Source organism: Erythrolamprus reginae, chromosome 2 (assembly GCF_031021105.1).
Source record: "Erythrolamprus reginae isolate rEryReg1 chromosome 2, rEryReg1.hap1, whole genome shotgun sequence".
Lineage (NCBI taxonomy): Eukaryota > Metazoa > Chordata > Lepidosauria > Squamata > Dipsadidae > Erythrolamprus > Erythrolamprus reginae.
Genome location: NC_091951.1, coordinates 110,044,592 through 110,064,201, shown reverse-complemented (window position 1 = coordinate 110,064,201; position 19,610 = coordinate 110,044,592). Strand labels below are relative to the sequence as shown.

The following is a 19,610-nucleotide window of genomic DNA, read 5'->3' as shown; positions in this document are numbered from 1 at the left end:
CACATTGTTGTGGTGTTTTTTTAAAATATCCTGAGATGAATATAGTTTTCTATTATCTTTGGAACTGTTAAGTTTTATTAGATTTGTATGCTGCCTCTCTCTGAAGACTCGTATGGATACTTTCTTGATCTTTCCTTTGTTTTTTTCTGCCAGAAGCCAATTCCATTCCATTCTATTCCTTGGCTGATCTGAAATTGAAAGATGCTGCAAAACACACAACACTGGCTTAAGGCTTCCACTTGCTATGTATGCATTTCCATGTCAGTGCAATATTTATATATATATTTTAAATATTATTTTTTAACAGTGCTAGACAATGATTAATGCCAATTTAATATATCTTTGCCCATGAGGATTAATGCAACCGTTTTGGAAAAGCTTGGTCTTGCATTTTTCAAACAAAAAACCCCCCAAACAAACTTTACTTCAGAATGTAAGGGAGGGAAATACTCAGAAGATAACTATAAATGAGAACTCGTTTTATTTCTCAGAAACAGGAATTGGCTCTCATTTTAAGTTTCAATTAATCTAGAATGTAGCACTTTGTCTTTTAGCCAGCACTCATTGCTATATGCATGTTATACCGATGCTCTAAGCTCTGTGCTGGCTTCCTTTTAGACTCTAGATGCAATTCAATGTGCTGGCTGTCATCTCTGAAATATAATAACATGGTTTGGCATCAGGGCATCTGCAGGTTTCCCAACTGGTATCGTAAACACCAACTCGTATGTCCCGAAAGGAACTTGGTCTGCCATTCCTGCAAGGCATGGGCTGGAAGAGCTTTGGGGAGGCTTCTCGGTAGCAAATGCTTGTATTATGAATATCCACCCCGCCTTACAAGTTAGATTGCATACCTCATTCTCATTCTGACCTTCCTTCAAAACACTGCTGAAAATTGAGCATGCAGTACAGCTTGTACTGTACTTTCATCCATTGTTTCCTGTTTCAAGCTGTGGAATAATGTTTTGCATCAGAACAATGAACAATATGTACTATTTCTTTTCTTTTTATTTAGATCATTTGTATAGCCACCCATCTCTGGTCAGCCAAAAAATTAAAAGCAAAAAAACCATAATATAACATGTAAAATAACCCACAGTGACATCTAAACTATTTCATTTTCAAACCATAAACAAATTCGCCATCAGGGCTGGTTCAAACACCCAACCCAAAGGCCTGAGGGAGCTGCAGCTGAGTCTGGAAGGCCTTGGCACATCCATCCCTGTGCTCCTTGATCTCTTGGTGACTTTGGATACTCTTGACCATAGTATCCTGAGCCAGGAATACCTTCCCATCAAAGAACACTTCTACATTTCTTTTTGAATGTATTATGCATGCCAAGGCCCACAGAGAAAGTGGTCGCTAAAAGGATGGCATCCTAAAGTGAATCAAGCTTTTTTTTTTTTTTAATCCATTGGAAATTTTAAGGATTAAAAATCTACCAATAAAGGAGAATATTTGGAGTTTGAAATGAGGAGTCCTTGGTACCCTCTGAGCTTGGTTGTTTTCTTGCAGACATTTCATTACCCAAACTAGGTAATATCATCAGTGCTAATAAGTATAGAGTTTGTTGCATAAAAATCAAAAGCAGAAGCACACTCAGGTAACTGATTCAGCTGGATTCATTAGCTTCTTTATAAACATAGTAATATATATACAATACCACAAGTAGATTATTTCTTCAGATAAACTCAAGCAGGAGAGTTAGTTTCAATTCATTAGAGTATACGAGCACAGAGTGGGCTGAAAGAACAGAATGGACTGAGCCACGCCCAGCCTTAAGCATAAGTTTCAATTTCGATTCTCTGCACAGACTCAGAAGTGTTTAGCTCTTATTGGCTGACTTAGTTGCTATGCCTATTCATTGGCTGACCTTAACATGGTTCTCCCAGTTCATGAATATCTTAGCGATAAGAAATGCGGTTTACTTTCAGTTCATATTCTAGTGGATTGCCCTCTCAATTTTGGTGGGAATAGTCTGAGAGATTCTTTGATTGGACTGTTTAATGTTTGCTTGTTTGACAATTCCTTGATTAGGTATTGTTTATCTCTTGATTGTTGGTCTGAGGCAGGGGTGCTGCTGCCCGGATGGGGAGGAACGCAGTGGGCTAGCAAAAATGGGGCTCCATCCCAGAGCACCCAACTTGCACTGAAAGATATTGAAAGAATAATGCAGCGTGTCCTGCACAAACCACGCCCACAGTGTGGTAGCAGAACATTTTGGCAGCCCTTTATTGAATTCTGAGGTAAATCTTGGTCTCACTCATCTGGGTGTTGATTGCTGGTCAGGAGATGTTTTGTTCTTTTTGTTCCCTTTTTGGCTAATCTCTTGCACAGTATAGAGACATACAACTCTATATTGTGCAAAAGAGATAATTAACAAGCCACAAAGGGAACCAAAAACCATTAGAATATAAACTGAAAGTAAACACCATTCCTTAGTAGCACTGATAATGTTACTCAGTGTGGATAATGGAACATGTACAGGGAAACCTATGTGGATATTTGGGTGGTTTTGGGTGGGGAATTTGTGGCGGGTGAGGGCATATTTTGAGATTTTGTATGCTGGCCTGGTCTTTGGGGGTAATGTGAATTTCATTGTATGGGTATACTGTGTACATATGTACAATGACAATTTAGTATAAAGTAAAGTAAAATAAATTAACCAAGCTCAGAACAACAAGGATCCCTCACTTAAAAAGATATAAGGTATTCTCCGTACTGAAGGAGCGGGTCCAGCAGTCACATGGGTTGCTCATGTCCAATCCGGTGGAACTGAGCCTAGTGTTAAAAAAGCTTGCTGGATCCGCCCCTTCCCCAGAATTCGCTCAGTTCGCATATCCTGCGGTTGTATTGTGATAGCTCGTTCAACATTCTAACACCTTCCCTTCGATCTTTCCTTCAAAAGTAGTAAGAATTGTTTATCCTTATTTGTTTACTTGCACTAATAGCGCCAGCCGTTTGTGGCTCGGCTTTTTTCCTTTGGGAGAAGTTGCGGTTTCGTTTTCCCCCGGCTGTTTTGCCGTTTACGATCCCCGCTGCCGCTTGTGGATTCCTTTAATCCTTTGGCCTGGAGGTCTTGGTGCAAGTATTGCTTCATTGATTTATTATAGTATTATTGTTAAAGGGCTTAAAATAATACCTCCTGCGGAGTGAGACGCTTGTATTAGTCTCCTGGACTTAGTCGATCGCTTCCCCTTTAAGAATTCTATTACGGAGCGATTTTTCGGCGCGAAGGCCTTCGCGCCCTTTTTAAATTTAGGCCTCTCGTGTTGGCCTTCTGCCAGCCGCGTAGGCCTCAGTCCACCGCTTGGATCCCGGAGTGGGCTTTGGGACGCTCAGGCTTAATTCTCCACCGGCTAAGCCTCCAACCAGAGTGCCTTGGTTACTTTAATTAAAGTTTAGGGAGGCTGGCCACGCTGTATTTGGGGACACGAACTCTGGGTTTGCCCAGATTGCCCTCAAGTCTCAGCAGCTCCGAGGCCTCGGAGCAGGATCCATTCCTCTTGGGAAGTCTTTGAAATTCTTCTCCCTAATTATTCAGTTATTGGCTCAGCCTTGTCTTCTGTTAATTGTCAGACTATGGCTACTTTTCCCAAGAGAGGCACCACTAAAGGTCCCAGAGAGGCCAGGCCTACAGGCGATGAGATTACCAGTATCCCCCAGGCCTCGACCTCCTCTTCTTCAGGGGCCCGCCCCTCGACCAAGGTCACCAGGGCTGAGAAGAGAAGGGACCTAGCCCTACAAAGAATCCATGACAAATCAGCAAAGCGTTTGAAAGTACAGGCCCAAGTACTCAGTAGTCAAGACCCCCCAGAGGCTTCTAATCTGCCTCCTTCTGGGGTCCCTGTGTTATCTCTGGATGAGCCAAACCTAGACATACCCCAACCTAACCTATGGGGAATAGGTCCAGAGGAACCAGATATTATTGAAGATTCCCCCCAGCCAGGATCCCCCCAGGCCTTCAGGGATTCTTCTGCCATTCCTGCTGATATTTCTAGTTTACCTCCTGAATTCCAATCTATTTTTTCTGTGTTATCCAAGGCCATTGATGCTAAATTCTCTACCATCAATGCGCTTCCCTTACCTCCTCCACCTCCTCGTCCCTCCCGCCCCTTGGGTTCTTCCCCAGCGGTTAGAGCTCCTATTCAGGATGAATCAGATTCCTCCCAGGACGAATATGACGATATGGAGGAGGATGAGGATCCCTTTCAAGGCCTCTCAGATGATGAGGAATCCCAAATAAAGGTTCCTTCTCCAATTACTATTTTTCCTTCTCAATTGTTCAAATCTCTCCTTCTCAAAGCTAGAATTTCTACGGGATTGGCGGCCCAGGAGAAACAGGCCTCCACATCCACTGATCCCCCGGAGGAGAATTTACCTTACTTCACAGAGGAACAGGAGGATAACGAGGTAATTCCTATGCCTAAATTGTTTAAAGATGCCTTACTTAAGCAGTGGGATTTCCCAGCCTCTGGGCTTAATCCCTCAACCAAGGACAAAAAATTGTACAAACTCTCCTCTTCCTATGAGGAGCTCCTATCCTTTCCTAAACCGGATGAACCTGTCAAGATCCTTCACTCGGCGGCTGCTGTGCCAGGCGAAGCAGAGGAAGTCCTCCGCCCAGAGGACAAGCGGATTGAACAAATGCTCAAAAGAGGATTCACCGCAGATTCCTGGGCCATTAAAAGTTCTGCAGCGGCTTCCTTTTTCTCCAGAGCCATGCTTCTGTGGCTTCGCCAACTTCAACAGCATATTCCTCCCGATGACTTGAGAGGTCAACAAGACTTCAACAAGGTCTTTGCAGCTGCTCAGTACGTGGCTGATGCCACTTTACAATCTACTAGATTTTCTGCCAAGTCTATTGCAGCTTCTACAACGGCAAGAAGACTCCTATGGCTTCGCCCTTGGCAAGCAGGAGTACGCCAGAAGTGGCAGTTATCTCTGGGACCCTTAAAGCGCGACCTTCTTTTCGGGGATCTTCTGGATCCACTCCTCACGGAAACCACGGACAAGAAGAAAGTATTGGGTCCAACCACCAAAAAGGCTACCAAAACGCAGTCCTTTCGTCGCCCAGGGCGTCAGCAAGATCAAGCGGCTTCCTATCAGAGATCTCCAGGTCAGTATTCCCCCCGCTTTCGTTCCCAAGGTAGGAACTCCAGGGGCAGAGGGTTTCGCTTCCAAAGGGGAGCGTCCTCTAACAGGGCTTCAAAAAAACCTAGATGGTAGTTTTTCCTCGATTCCCATAGGTGGCCGACTAGCCCATTTCGCCTCTAATTGGCGTCTCACCTCCAAGGACCCCTGGGTCATTGACACTGTTCAAACAGGCCTTCTTTTAGAATTTACTTCTCCCCCCCCGAAACGTTTTATTTCCTGCCCTTCTCCCAGGTCCTCCTCAGATTGTAACCGTATGGAGGAGGCCATTTCCCATTTATTGTCCATCAGAGCCATTCAACCGGTTCCCCCCGGTCAGAAGGGTCGAGGTTTTTATTCCATCCTATTTATGGTTCCAAAATCCTCCGGAGGTTGGAGAGCTATTTTGGATTTAAAGAAGCTGAACCTATTCATCAAATATAGGAAGTTTAAGATGCACTCCTTGTCATCCATTTTGGCCGCCATCCACCCGGGAGATTTCATGGTCTCCTTAGACCTCACTGAGGCCTACCTCCATATTCCTATAGCCAAATGCCACAGAAAACTTTTACGTTTCTCCTTTCAGGGCAGGCATTTCCAGTATAGGGCGATGCCATTTGGCCTTTCCTCGGCCCCTCGGGTCTTTACAAAGCTCTTGGGGTCCCTGGCGGCCTATATCCGGGCGTCTCCCATCCACATTTTATGTTACCTTGATGATATTTTGATTCATGGGAACTCCCTGGAGAAAGTGAAAACAGATCTTTCTGTCACCATGTCAGTTCTACAGAACCATGGATTTTCCATCAACTTTGACAAAAGTCATCTCCAACCTTCCACATCCATTTTACACCTGGGATCCGTTATTAATTCAGAATCCTCCCAGGTCTTTCTCTCTCCTGAGAGAAAAATCAGTATTGGGGAGTTAATTTCATGCATTTTATCTCAACCTTCAGTTTCCATAGTATCCCTGTCTTCCCTTTTGGGGAAGATGGTGTCTTGCATAGGCATCATTCCCTGGGCTCGCCTTCATGCTAGGGAACTACAGTGGCTCCTATTACCCTTTCAGAGATCGGGGCACAGCAACTCAAGTCGTCGCATTGTCATCCCACCAATTGTTCGCAGATCCTTCAAGTGGTGGAAGTCTCCGGCCATGGACAAAGGATCCCCTTTCAGGTGCCCGGAGCAATTTGTCATCACCACAGACGCCAGTCTATCGGGATGGGGCGCCCACGCCCAGGGGATGATAGCCCAGGGCACGTGGTCCCCGGAGGAGGCTTCCAAGACAATCAATTGGCTAGAGTTAAGAGCCGTCTCCCTGGCTCTGAAGCATTTCTCTCCTCGCATTCCCAACCGGCACGTTCTCATTCTCACCGACAACATTGCCACGAAAAGCCATATCTGCAGACAGGGGGGCACGAGATCCAAGGCCCTCATGAGGGAGGCCCTCAAGTTAGGCCTTTGGGCGGAAAAACATCTTCGGTCGCTCCTAGCCGACCACATCTCGGGGAGCCTCAACGTCCAGGCGGATTGGCTATCTCGAGCAACGATAGACCCAGGAGAGTGGAATCTCCATCAAGACCTGTTCCATCAAATCAGCCTCAGATTCGGCCTTCCAGTTCTGGATCTCTTCGCGACCAATGCGAACGCCCAACTCCCTCGCTTTTTTTCCAGATTTCCATCCCCGGGAGCGGAAGCAATCAATGCCCTCCGGAGCCCATGGCCTCCAGGCCTACTCTACGCATTCCCTCCAATTCCAATTCTCCCGGACGTGATTCACAAGGTCCTCACCGAGAGGGCCCGAGTAATCCTAATCGCCCCTCATTGGCCCCGCCGGCCCTGGTTCGCAGATCTCCAACAGCTGTCCGTCCAGGACCCTTGGCGACTCCCCGTTTCGGGGGATATGCTGCGGCAGGGGGCCTCATTCCATCCAGACCCGGAGTGGTTCCACCTCACCGCCTGGCTGTTATCAGGAGAGACTTAGAACTGCGTGGCCACGACCCCGATACAGTGGAGGTCATTTTAAAGGCCAGAAGGGGTTCGACCAATCGAATCTACGACCACACGTGGTCCAAGTTTCACCAGTGGTGTCTACAGGAAGGCCTCTCTCCCCTGTGCATCCCCATACACAGAATCATTTCCTTCCTTATGCAAGGTTTCCATCAGGGACTTTCCACCAGCACCCTCCGGCGTCATCTGGCGGCCATTTCCTCTGTCCTAGCGGGGCCCCGCAGACAGCCTCTCCGCTCCTTCCCAGAAGTTCAGGAATTCCTCAAGGGCATAGCCAACCTCAGACCTTCCAAGGTCCACAGGTATCCTTCCTGGGATTTGCCACGGGTTCTCCATTCCCTCACGCAGGCACCATACGAACCCCTAAAATCGGCGTCCCTCAGGTACCTATCCTTTAAAGTAGCATTTCTGGTGGCTATTACCTCTGCCCGACGCATTTCGGAGCTGGCTGCCCTCTCAATCAGGCAGGACCTTTGTCAATTTCATCAGGACAAGGTAGTCTTGCGACTGGACCCCACCTTCTTACCCAAGGTCAGTTCCATGTTCCACAGAACTCAGGATATTGTCCTACCTTCTTTCTGCCTCCAACGAGACCATCCCTTGGCAATTAGATGGCATACCCTGGATCTCATTAGAGCGCTGAGAATCTATATCCAACGCACAGGACCCTTTCGGAGGTCAGAAGCACTTTTTATAGCCTATCACCCCAGAGTCATGGGTGCCAAAGTGTCTTCAACAGTGATAGGCCGTTGGATCAGAGGGACTATATCTAAGGCCTACGAGTCGGCCTCCCTCTCAGTTCCAAGGAACATCACAGCGCATTCCACCAGGAGCGCAGCCACCTTGGCCGCTTGGGCGACTCAAGCCCCGTTGGAGGAGGTCTGCAAAGCAGCCACTTGGGCCTCGCCAAATTCCTTCATCAGGCACTACAAGATTGACTCTTACGCTTCAGCGGACGCTGCCTTCGGCAGAAGGGTACTCCAATCCGTTATCTCACACGATAGCAATCTAATCCCACCCTAGGGACTATCTATTGGGTATGTCCCATGTGACTGCTGGACCCGCTCCTTCAGTACGGAGAATAGGCGTTGATTGCTTACCTGAACGCCTCTTCTCGTACGGTGAGCGGGTACAGCAGTCACTTCCCGCCCTTGTATGTGTCTTCTTTTCCTTCCTATAACCTTTCTTCCTCTAACTATGAGAGTTGAACACTACAGAGCTTCACAGCTGAGCCTAGTCTATGGATTCGCGAATTCTGGGGAAGGGGCGGATCCAGCAAGCTTTTTTAACACTAGGCTCAGTTCCACCGGATTGGACATGAGCAACCCATGTGACTGCTGTACCCGCTCACCGTACGAGAAGAGGCGTTCAGGTAAGCAATCAACGCCTATTTTATTCCTTAAACCCCCCCAAAGAAATATGACACTCAGTGAAGGGCTACCAAAATTTTTACTATCACACTGTGGGCGTGGCTTATGCAGGATGCCCTCCATTTTCTTTCACCGTCTTTCAGTGCAAATTGGGTGCTCTGGGGTGGGGAGCTCCATTTTCGCTACCCCACTGTGTCCCGTCCGTCCGTCCGTCCCCGTCCAGGCAGTAGCCCACCCCTGATCACTGCTTATTTTGAGAAAGCATGACCACTGTACTATATTTTAAATTAAAAAAGGGTAAAGGAAGGAAGGAACAAATATGTGTGAAAAATCCCATGCTATACTGTTAATTCTCTTGCTTCTTTCAGAAGACAGTCAAATTAAATATTAATTAAATACTTGTTAATTATCAATTGTTACTAATGAACAGTGGATTATTTCTTCCAATGTACTAATATCTTAGATACAGCTTTTACTTGGAACCATAACTTGCTCTTTATTTCCTAGAACTCCATTCAATTGACTTCAGATGAAACTGAAAACATTTTAATTCGGACCTCACAAATTGGAAAGAAAACTCCAGATAACCACAGCTATCTTTTCCTTTTCAGCTACAGTAGTCCCTCGCTATACCGCGCTTCACCTACTGCGGCTTCACTTCATCGCGGGTTTCTGAGGAAGTTGATCGGCAGATTTAAACAGTCCGCCGAACTCAATCGGCAGGTTTTTTAAAAAAAATAAAAAATCTAAAATTGTAAATACTGTATTTAAATACTGTATCTAAAATAAATACTGTGTGGGAAGGGTTTATAAACACTTAAAACAATGAAAACTTACCAAACAATTACAATATAAATACTTAAATAAGTACTATCAGTCGATAAATTCCCCATCGCGGATTTCACCTATCGCGGCCAGGTCTGGAACGTAACACCAGCGATAGGTGAGGGACTACTGTATTTTTACAGTGAGGTTCATTCTGGTTCATTTGCCTGCTCTGTGAAAGCCACAAACCCAACATTGTTTATTTGTGAGGTTTTGCAGAGCCTCAGACATAAAACACATTAGCAACATTTTCAAGGTGAAAGACTCCCTCTGGTAACCAAATACAAGCCGTATTTTCTTTACAGGAAGAAAGGGACTTGCAAAAAAACAGATAATTGGCTACAAGTAAAGTGTCCAGCAATTCTCTTACTCAACATACATTTGACTCACAGTAAAATAAGCATACATACATATTAGAAAAATATGTAGTAGATTTCTTAAAATCTCTACCGTGTTGTGCAGAAGCTTCTCCCTTTTTGTCAGTTCCCAAATGATGACATGGACATCTTACATAATTTATGTAACTTGCGTAAAACAATGATATAAATTATATAATGTTTGTAATTATGCAATTGACAAATTATGCAAATAATGTGAGTTACAGACATTTTCACTTATGGACATTCTTGTTCAGACTTTTTCTCTCACCTTGTCTGTAAAACCAAGATTTTATGGCATTGATCAATTCCATGTATTGAGGATATACCTTGAGAAAAATATACATATCTTTAACAATTGTTACTTTTGTAGAGCAGAGGAGCATAATCTGTGAGTCTCCATGTTACTGAAGAAGAAATGTGAGAAGCAGTAATATTTAATATACCTAATTAACAGAATACAACTCTACCACTTCATATTTCTTCTTTCCAGGCAGATAGATACATTCTCAAACTCAATGTGTCAAGTTACCACTTTCCAATTTTTATTTTCTAAGGATACTCACTTTGGTTTGGCTAATAAGAATGGAATTAAATTTATGGCCTACATTGAATTTACTAGAGACTATTTGTTTGTTTGTTTGACATGAGAAAATATTATTTTACTGAAAGAGTAGTAGATCCTTGGAACAAACTTCCAGCAGACGTGGTTGGGAAATCCACAGTAACTGAATTTAAACATGCCTGGGATAAACATATATCCATCCTAAGATAAAATACAGGAAATAGTAAAAGGGCAGACTAGATGGACCAAGAGGTCTTTTTCTGCCGTCAGTCTTCTATGTTTCTATTGATTGATTGATTGATTGATTGATTTGTATGCCGCCCCTCTCCGAAGACTCGGGGTGGCTCACAACAATAATAAAAACAATATTCTAGCGAAAACAAATCTAATATTAAAAAGCACATAAAAACCCTATCAGATTTAAAAAGCAAACAACACATACATACCCAAACATAAATATTTAAAAAAAGCCTGGGGGAAAGGTGTCTCAACTCACCCATGCCTGGCGGTATAGATGGGTCTTGAGTAATTTACAAAAGACAAGGAGGGTGGGGGCAGTTCTAATCTCCGGGGGGAGTTGATTCCAGAGGGCCAGGGCCGCCACAGAGAAGGCTCTTCCCCTAGGGCCCGCCAAATGACATTGTTTAGTCGACGGGACCTGAAGAAGGCCAACTCTGTGGGACCTTATCAGTCGCTGGGATTCGTGCGGTAGCAGGCGGTTCCGGAGGTACTCTGGTCCAATTTAATGTGCAACATTTGAGAATGTTTTTTTCTCCATCTTGGGATGGAATTCAGGATGGGTTGTCCTTGACCAATCAAATAGAGGACCGAGTCTTGTTTCATTTTTTAATTGCTAGGATCCGCTCTGCTATTCCCAGATTTGACTCGGTCCTTCAGGAAGACAGACATTTGTCAAACAGACTCCCATCCTGAATACTGGTTTCAAATTAGATCTTTGATCTCAAACAAATTGTTTCAAATTTCCACCTTTTGCCTGCAAAACACCTACAAGTTGCCAGGAGCTACAGATCCTTTTTTGCCTGTTTTGGTGGCCAGCTGGCCACGTGCTCAGCTGAGCACGCTCCTTTCCTCCTGGCTGCTTATCTCTGATTGCCGAGGGACAGTTTTGCTTCGTAACCAAAGCCAGAGGATTAAATAGCCCCGTTCCTTCCATATCTTCAGGCCGTGGGAGTGGCCCCCCACCAGCTTTCCCCAGGGTGCTCTTAAGGGAGGATGAAGAAGAGAATCTAGCCGCCCACATGCCGACAATCTTCCAGGTGTGCTGAGGGTCTGGACTTCTCCCCTCAGCTACAGCTTGGGTCCCTGCGGTGAGGAAAGCCAACACGAGAGCTTACTCATGTGGTTTGTCCCTCTCCAGCTTGCCTTCATAGATTGGCACCATTAATTATCTCCTTGCTCTTCCGAGCACAGCTTGGCCCCTTGCAGTGCAAAAGCCGATGCTAGAGCTTGCTCACACAGCTTATTCTTCCCCAAATGGTCTATTCCACCAGCACCGATAATTAAGCACTGAGAGGAGTCTCTCTAGATGCTGAGTTACTGCTCACGTACAAATAAGCCCCAACGCAGGCACGTTACTGGCACTGCTAAATTCATTCCTGGGCCCACTTCTCCCTGAGCCTGCTTGGGAGGGCCCAGCATGTGTGTGAGTGTGTGCCATTGCCCCGTGTCTCCCTGAGCTTGGGAAGGAGCAATAGACCAGGCCTTGAGGACTACAAGGCGGAGGGGGGCATTTTGCTCTGCTACATTGAGGACGCCATTTTGGATAGGCCCAATCCTCCTTCATGGTAGACAAGACCCTGTGCATTGAAAAGCCTGGGGACAAAAGGCATAAGAAATGTAACAGCCCTTCCTCTGAAGCTGACCAGGCCCCCTCCCCAGACCACTCTCCTCCCAGATCTTCCAGATCTAGGAGAGGTTCCTCAAAGGCAGTGTTTCTCAATTATTTTCTGTTACACACACACAGGAAGAAGTAAACATTTCGCGCATCCCCAACTCTGCTGGGACAATTGTTTGCAATATTCAGCATGTTTTTGCTGGAAAAATTCAAGTGGCTTATCAGCGTGATTGGAGTATAATATGTTTAAGGGATGCATTAATTTATTTGGCTTCATGCTGTCATCTGCCAACATTTTGAGACATAGTAAACATACCGGTCTTTCTTCGTCTCCCACCATAATCACAGTGAAGCCAAGCACTACATATGCTTCATCATATTTCTTCATCTTAACTTTCAGGAGACTTAAGATTTGTCACATTATCTCCGTCTCTCTCCTCCTTTCTTTTCATCCCTGTTAAATATTTTTCCATGGTGTCTCTTAAGGGTTTGTTATCTGCACTTAATATCTCCTACTCTGATCTGTGTGCTATTGTTTGATGCAAAAAAACCCTACTCTTTGCAACAAAAAAAGCACATTTCCTCCCCAGGAAATGCCCCCCTGGCATCGCTCCATGCCCACCCAGGGAGGGTGCATCTCACTATTTGAGAAACACTGCTCAAAGGCAACAGAAAGGCAGCAAAATGTGGATGCTTGTGTTGGAATGCATTGTACTGTATTTGTTATGTTGTATGCTGCTCTGAGTCATCTGAGAAGGGCAGCATAGAAATCCTGTTGTGTGGAAAGAGTTTGACCTGGTAACGCCTGGTAAGACCATGGGAACTGGGAGCTCCGCCATCTGTTTGTTGGACCTTTTTCCCTCCTGGCTGGTTTCAGCCAGCAGGGAGGTAACTTGTAGCTGGGTCCAGGATATTGTCAACACTTCTTTGAGGAGGGGTCCTTTCCGGCTTCCTACTAGGAGGCACTTGTGCACCCTCTCCTCAAAAAGCCTTCCCTGGATCCAGCTGTATTTAACAACTATGGTATTGTCTCCAACCTTACCTTCATTGGAAAGGTTGTTGAGAAGGTAGTGTCACTCTAGCTCCTACGGTTCTTGGATGAAGCTGATTATCTAAGTCCTCAACAGTCAGGATTCAGGTCTGGCTACAGTGCAGAAACTGCTTTGGACATGCTGACAGATGATCTCTGGCAGGCCCGGGATTTTGAAGAAAATCCAAAAGTGGTTGAAAGACATTACATTAATTAACTTAGAATTAAGACCAGAGATATTCTTACTAGGCATGATGGATCAAATAATACATAAAGATACTTGTCTATTCACATAATAATAGCAGTAAGAATCTGCTACACCCAATTTTGGAAGAAAGAAACCTCCTCCACCAACATACAGATCATAAATGAAATATTTGAAATGGCTGAAATGAATAGATTAACGATGAGAATAAAAGAGAAAGAAGATCCGGATTACTATAAAGTATGGGACAAATAGTATAACTGGTTAGACAAAAAGAATAAAAATGAAACAACTACATTGCATAGAGGTGACTTTAAGGAGAATATATAGAGATAGAAAAATCGGTATAGACAATAAAAATTAGTATTCAAGGGTGGAAGGTATTAATGTATTAATTAATTATAGTATATATTATTTAATAGTAATAACTTATTAAGGAGATGGAACCATAATACACCAAAAATGAGAATGTAATTATGCTAAACGATATGAATAACTGCACAAAATATAGAAATACATAAGTAAGAATTAGATAGCTAAGAGAGAATGAGGGTTTCTCTCTTGTTTTTAATCATGTTATTTTTTGTATTTTTCTTTTTTATTTGTTTTTTGTTATGCTGTTTGTTTTGATTTGTACTCACGTTTATAAATACAATGCTTAAGTTTGATTTTAATCAATAAACATTTATATTTTAAAAAAGATTAACTATTATACTTCAGCATGATGCTGCTTTTGGACGGCGGGTGTAACAACAGGTGGTGGACACTAATTAGTATCTTTTTGACTCAAACAGTTCCCTCCCAGGGAGTGGGTATGTCCCATCCTGAATGCTGGTTCTACCCCAAGATGGAGAATAGGTGTTGGAACTTACCTCATATGTCTCTTCTCATCCAATGGAACCAGCATTCAATCCCACCCTTGAACTGTACAACAACTTTAGCCAACTTCACCTTTAATTATTCTGGCCTTAGGCTGAGTGGATGGGAGTCCACTACATAATTTCAACTGACAGTTGTTTGCCACTTTGAGTCTAGTCTTTGGGTTCGCCGAATCTGGAAGTAGCAGGGCGGATCCTAGCAATTAAAAAAGAGACAAACTCGGTCCTCTATCTGATTAGTTGAAGACAGCCCATCCTAAATACTGGTTCCACCAGATGAGAAGAGGTGTATCAAGTAAGTTCCAACGCCTAATCCAGCTTCTTGCTAAATATACGATTTTTCCTGACCTTTCAAGGCAGTCATCTTGGCCAGCAGTAATGGTTTCTCTGAGTCCAACAAAGGATGGGCAAGAAAGACACATAAGATTCATTCTCATTAAGTCATGAAAGGTATATTGCTCTACTTATTAGTTGCATGCTAAATCAGCATTACATTTAAAGAAACTGAACCAAGAAACTGAAAGGCACCAGGAAGGCTCCATAATAGTTATCCCTACTGAGGTGTTAAATGAATATTAAATATATTTTTCCAAAGTGTTAAAATACAGTACTTTTAGAAACAAAGACTCTCTTTTGAAAGGAGGCTGACCCTACTGTAAAAGACCAGAACATTTAAATACACAGTCTTACAAACCCCTCATCACAAAAACATTTCGAGATACAAACCCGGGGTTTAAGATTTTTTTGCCTCTTCTTCCAAACTATTTTCACCTTACAAACCCAAGCCGCCACCACTGGGATGCCCCACCTCTGGACTTCCATGTTTTTGTTATGCTGCAGGGGAATCCCAGCAGTGCAAAAATGGGCGCTTCACTGGCAATGGAAATCCGGAGGCGGGGTTTCCCAGAGAGGGGAGCCTCAATGAAATCGCAGCTTCACAAAAATAAGGAAGTCCAGAGGTGGGGTTTCCCATGGAGGGGAGCCTCAGGCGAATCCCAGCAGCGCAAAAACGGGCGCTTTGGCTGGCAAATGGGTGAGTTTTGGGCTTGCACACATTAATCGCTTTTCCATTGATTCCTATGGGAAACATTGTTTTGTCTTACAAACTTTTCACCTTACAAAATTCGTCCCGGAACCAATTAAGTTCGTAAGACAAGGTATCACTGTATTGTTGTTTCACAGGTTATTTTTAAATTTTAAGACTATTTCTTACCTATGCCTTTCAAATACTGATTAAATACTCAAACTAGTATCCACAGTTTCAGTGGAAGATCCAACTTCCTTAATAAAAGTTACATTTCATATGGAAGACAGGTAAATACCAAAACCTGTGAGAGAATAAATTGTTTAGAAATACTCTGAGATGCACAAAGATGAGCCTTAATTAAAGCAGCAGAAATTACAAAAATAGCATCAGAGGAGGTCCCAGTTAACATAAGAGACTAATGTAAAGTTTCTTCAGACAAGAAGGCAATGTCCTCACCTTTGCCAATGTGTGTAAGAGAAGGGGAGGAGGAAGACCAAACTAACTTTGGGAAGTGACACAAGTGAAAATGACCAAAGAGGAAATTAGATCAAGCTGTGTGGTAAGCTAAACGTTTCTCTGTGGTGGTGAACCATCTTCAGGTAATTCAGATGTTCACTTTTCTTAATCATAAAAGGGCAAGTTGCAAGAAACTTTTTGCTTTTATAGGTCCACAAGACTTCTCTTTTCTCCAAATGAAAATCTACATGATGGGATCCTTTTACAGCACCAGCAAGCAAGGAGTTAACTAACCAGGACTTTAAAAGAGGAAACGAAGGCATTTCAGAGGCTATCTAATTATACTGATCACACTGCAGATTTATGACTAAAAGCAGAGACCTTACAAGGAGTGTCTAGCTTTGAGCTCATTTACTTTCCTGGTGTCTTTTGAAGATTAAGATGTTGCACAATATAGCTCTGCTGTCCACTGTGACTGCTTTGGCTGTGCTGGAACAAGGTAAGCGATGCATTCTGCTTTTACAGTAACAAATTGAACATAGCTTTATAAGCCACCAAAAAAAAAAAAAACCTGGGTCATTAAGATAGCTACAAAAAGTACATTGTATAAGAAATGTAGCAGTAGGTTAGTCAAAAAGCCAAAATGATTTGGGGTATTATAGTAAGACTTTTATCCAATAAAAAGTAATTCAGGGTTTCTTTCAGCTATTTTGAGGGGCAAAAGCCAAAGGCTGGGTTATAGAAATGATGATTGTATATTGCCGGTAAATAGATGTATTGTTTGTCTAATACAAGAGCAAAATGAATGCCCCAACACTGTTGGATAACCATCTGTCTGAATTATTATTATTATTATTGTTGTTGTTGTTGTTGTTGTTGTTGTTATTATTATTATTATTATTATTATTATTAATTAGATTTGTATGCTGCCCCTCTCCGAAGACTTGGGGCGGAATTGGTGTAGGGTTTCCTACCTAAGCAGGAGGTTGGACTAGAAGACCTCCAAGATTCCTTCCAACTCTGTTGTTGTTGCTGCTGCTGCTGCTGCGGTTGTTAAAAACTAGAAAAAGAAATTCTCCCAAAATCAAGGGAACATTTTGCTATTAAATGTAAACCTATTCCATAAAACACCTTCTTAAGTTCAATGCAACACAATTTAAGCAGGGGACAAGACCCAGGAGGTAAACCAGACTGTTGTACTGTATTCAGTAAGATAAACCTAACTCTTTGTGTGAAGTTGAGATGCGAAAACCATCCTTTGCCTGCAAGCTCCCACATATTGCAGAATACTTTTCTGCCCTGTGCTTTGCCTCTCCCCACTGCCCATTTTATAACCCTCTCACTCCGATGGGACTAGCCTGCTCTACCCGTGCTGACAGAAGGAGCATGCTGTGGAACCCATCAGTCAACTTCAGCTGGTGGGGGTCCAGAAGAAGAGCCTTTCCTGCTGTGACTTTTGCTCTCTGGACATTGTGGTCCCTGAGGCGACATCTGCACCCATCTTTTTGGCCTTATGAAAGGGCCTGGAGACCTGGCTGTGCCAACTGACCTGAGCTCCAATAGGAGTCTAGCATTTTGGAGATGGCTAATGGGATAGATGACACCTCAGTCATTCCACCTCCTCCCTTTCTATCCACCTTGGTCAATTTAATTTTAATTTAATTTAGAATTTAAAATGTCTATTTATTGCTTTAATGTTTTATATCATAGTTTTAATTAAATGATTATGTGCTGCCTAGAGTCACCTTTGTTGAGATGGGTGGCATGTTTAACAAATAATTTTATGGAATCATTGACTGGAAGAGTTGGAATTTACCTTGGAGATCATCTAGCCCAAGTGCCTGCTCCATTACCTGGGCATCCCTAGCAGAAGGCCACCTGATCACCCACCTTTTAAATGCCCTGAGGAGAGGGAGATCCCAAGGCAGTCTGTTCTGTTGCCAGACAATTTAACATTAGCATTTTTTATACTATCTAGGCAAAATTTACTTCTTTATTATTTAAACCTGTACTCTGAGCACTTCTTTCACATCTTCGGAGAGGGGCGGCATACAAATCTAATAAATTATTATTATTATTATTATTGTTGTTGTTGTTGTTGTTGTTGTTGTTGTTGTTGTTATCTTCTACACAAGAGCCTTTCAGTTATTGAATACACTATCAAGTCTTCACACATTCTTCTCTCCTGCAAAGTAAACATCCCCAACCACTCCTGAGTTTTTTCTTCCAAGTTTCTTATTGTCTTGCTTACTTGTCTTCTGGACCCACTCCAGTGGGTCAAATATTCTTCCTAAGTTGCTGTACCCACAACTGGTCCTAATATCCTTGGTGCTGTTTAACAAATGCAAAACCAAAAGGATGAAGAACAATCATTTTTCTATTGTGTTGTATCCTGAAATGGCTACCTTGTAACGCTGTAAATAGTTTGTTCCTCTTTTCCAGCGCTGTCTGAGCCCAAGCAGGAAGTCGCTCCTGATTGGCTCAGACGCGGCCGGCTCTCGCTTTGGCGGGAACCGCAAAAGTATAAAAGAAGCGGCTTCTCCCTGCAGAGCCAGTCGGTACTCGCTGAATCGTCACTTTACCTCGCTGAGCTGTCACTTATTCTCTGAGCTGAATAAAAGTACCGATTGCTCAAACCCTGTCTCTGGGTCTACTTCACTGGCGACGAACGAACGGAAGAACTTCGCGTGCAACATGGACAAAATCCAGATCGGCCAGGCTCCAGAACTTTTCGATGCCGAGAAAATGACTTGGGACGAGTACATGGCCACCTTCGAGATATTCCTCGAGGCGGCGGGAATGCAGGACGCCGGAGCCGATCGCAGACGGGCTATTTTTCTAAACTACTGCGGCGCAGAGATCCGTAGACTTGCCCAAACTCTCACCGAACCAGAACAAGCAAGAGCCACAGCGTGGGACGTCCTTCAACAGAAACTAGCGAGCCATTTTAAACCAACCAGACCAGCCGTGGTTTACCGGCATCAATTTCACATGATGGCTCAGAGAGAAACCGAGTCAATAAGCCAATTCACAACGCGGCTTCGAACGGTACTCGCTCAATGCAAGTTTCAAGATCCGGAAGCTCGCCTCACCGACGCCTTGATTTTCGGCATGAAGAACCACACAGTGAGAAGTAAACTCCTCACCGAAGATGAGCCGACTCTACAAACCGTAATCAAATTAGCGCAAACCGCGGAAGCAGCCGACGCAGCGGCAAGAGAATTAAAAGAGCACGGAAGGCGAGAAACCATTGCCAAAATCGACGCCGAATCTCCCAGCGCCATGGGAACAGACGTCCGCGGCCAGCTAACTAGCAACGGGGACGACTGCCTCCTCCTGCAAGACCAACCGAGACACCCTAGAGCTACTCATCCAGCCCCCTGCGCGGGCTGCCGGGGAAATCACCAGCGCCATCGATGCCCGTTCCGCGACACCACTTGCCGCCGTTGCAACCGGAGAGGCCACATCGCCATCGCGTGCAGGGCAACGGCACCAGAAGAAACTTTTGCCACACAACAATACCAGCGACCCCAAAACCACCCCCCCCAATCGCGTGAAAGGAGACCGTTCCGCAACTCGGGTCAAAGGAATTACCCCACCGCTAACCGAGACTACAATAGAGGTAACTCTCAATATTCCGTGAATAACACGGCAACCAAAAAGGGGGCTAAAATTGTTATCTCGTTGTTGCTAAATAACCAGCCTTGCTCAATGGAGCTAGATACGGGTTCGAGATATACCATCATGCCCTGGGAAAAATTTAAGCTATATATGCCTAATGTGTCTGAGGCTGACCTAATTCAAACCTCTTTGGTGATCAGAGACTTCCAAGGGGGGGTAATCTCGGTCCTGGGAACTGCAAATGTACCTATTGTATTTAAG

At 44.1% G+C, this 19,610-nt stretch overlaps 1 protein-coding gene across 2 annotated transcripts in view; it reads left to right on the top strand.

Annotated features, from left to right (window-relative positions):
- Positions 1-15,812: 15,812 nt before the first annotated feature.
- The window catches only part of LTC4S (leukotriene C4 synthase), a 57,131-nt gene continuing 53,333 nt past the window's right edge, over positions 15,813-19,610 (top strand). The window contains exon 1 of one of the 2 annotated variants that reach the window (XM_070739106.1): positions 15,813-16,227. In XM_070739106.1, coding sequence (XP_070595207.1) covers positions 16,170-16,227 — 58 coding nt within the window. In that variant the 5' untranslated portion in view covers positions 15,813-16,169. The remainder of the gene's footprint in view (positions 16,228-19,610) is intronic. The other variant, XM_070739102.1, reaches the window with a different exon arrangement.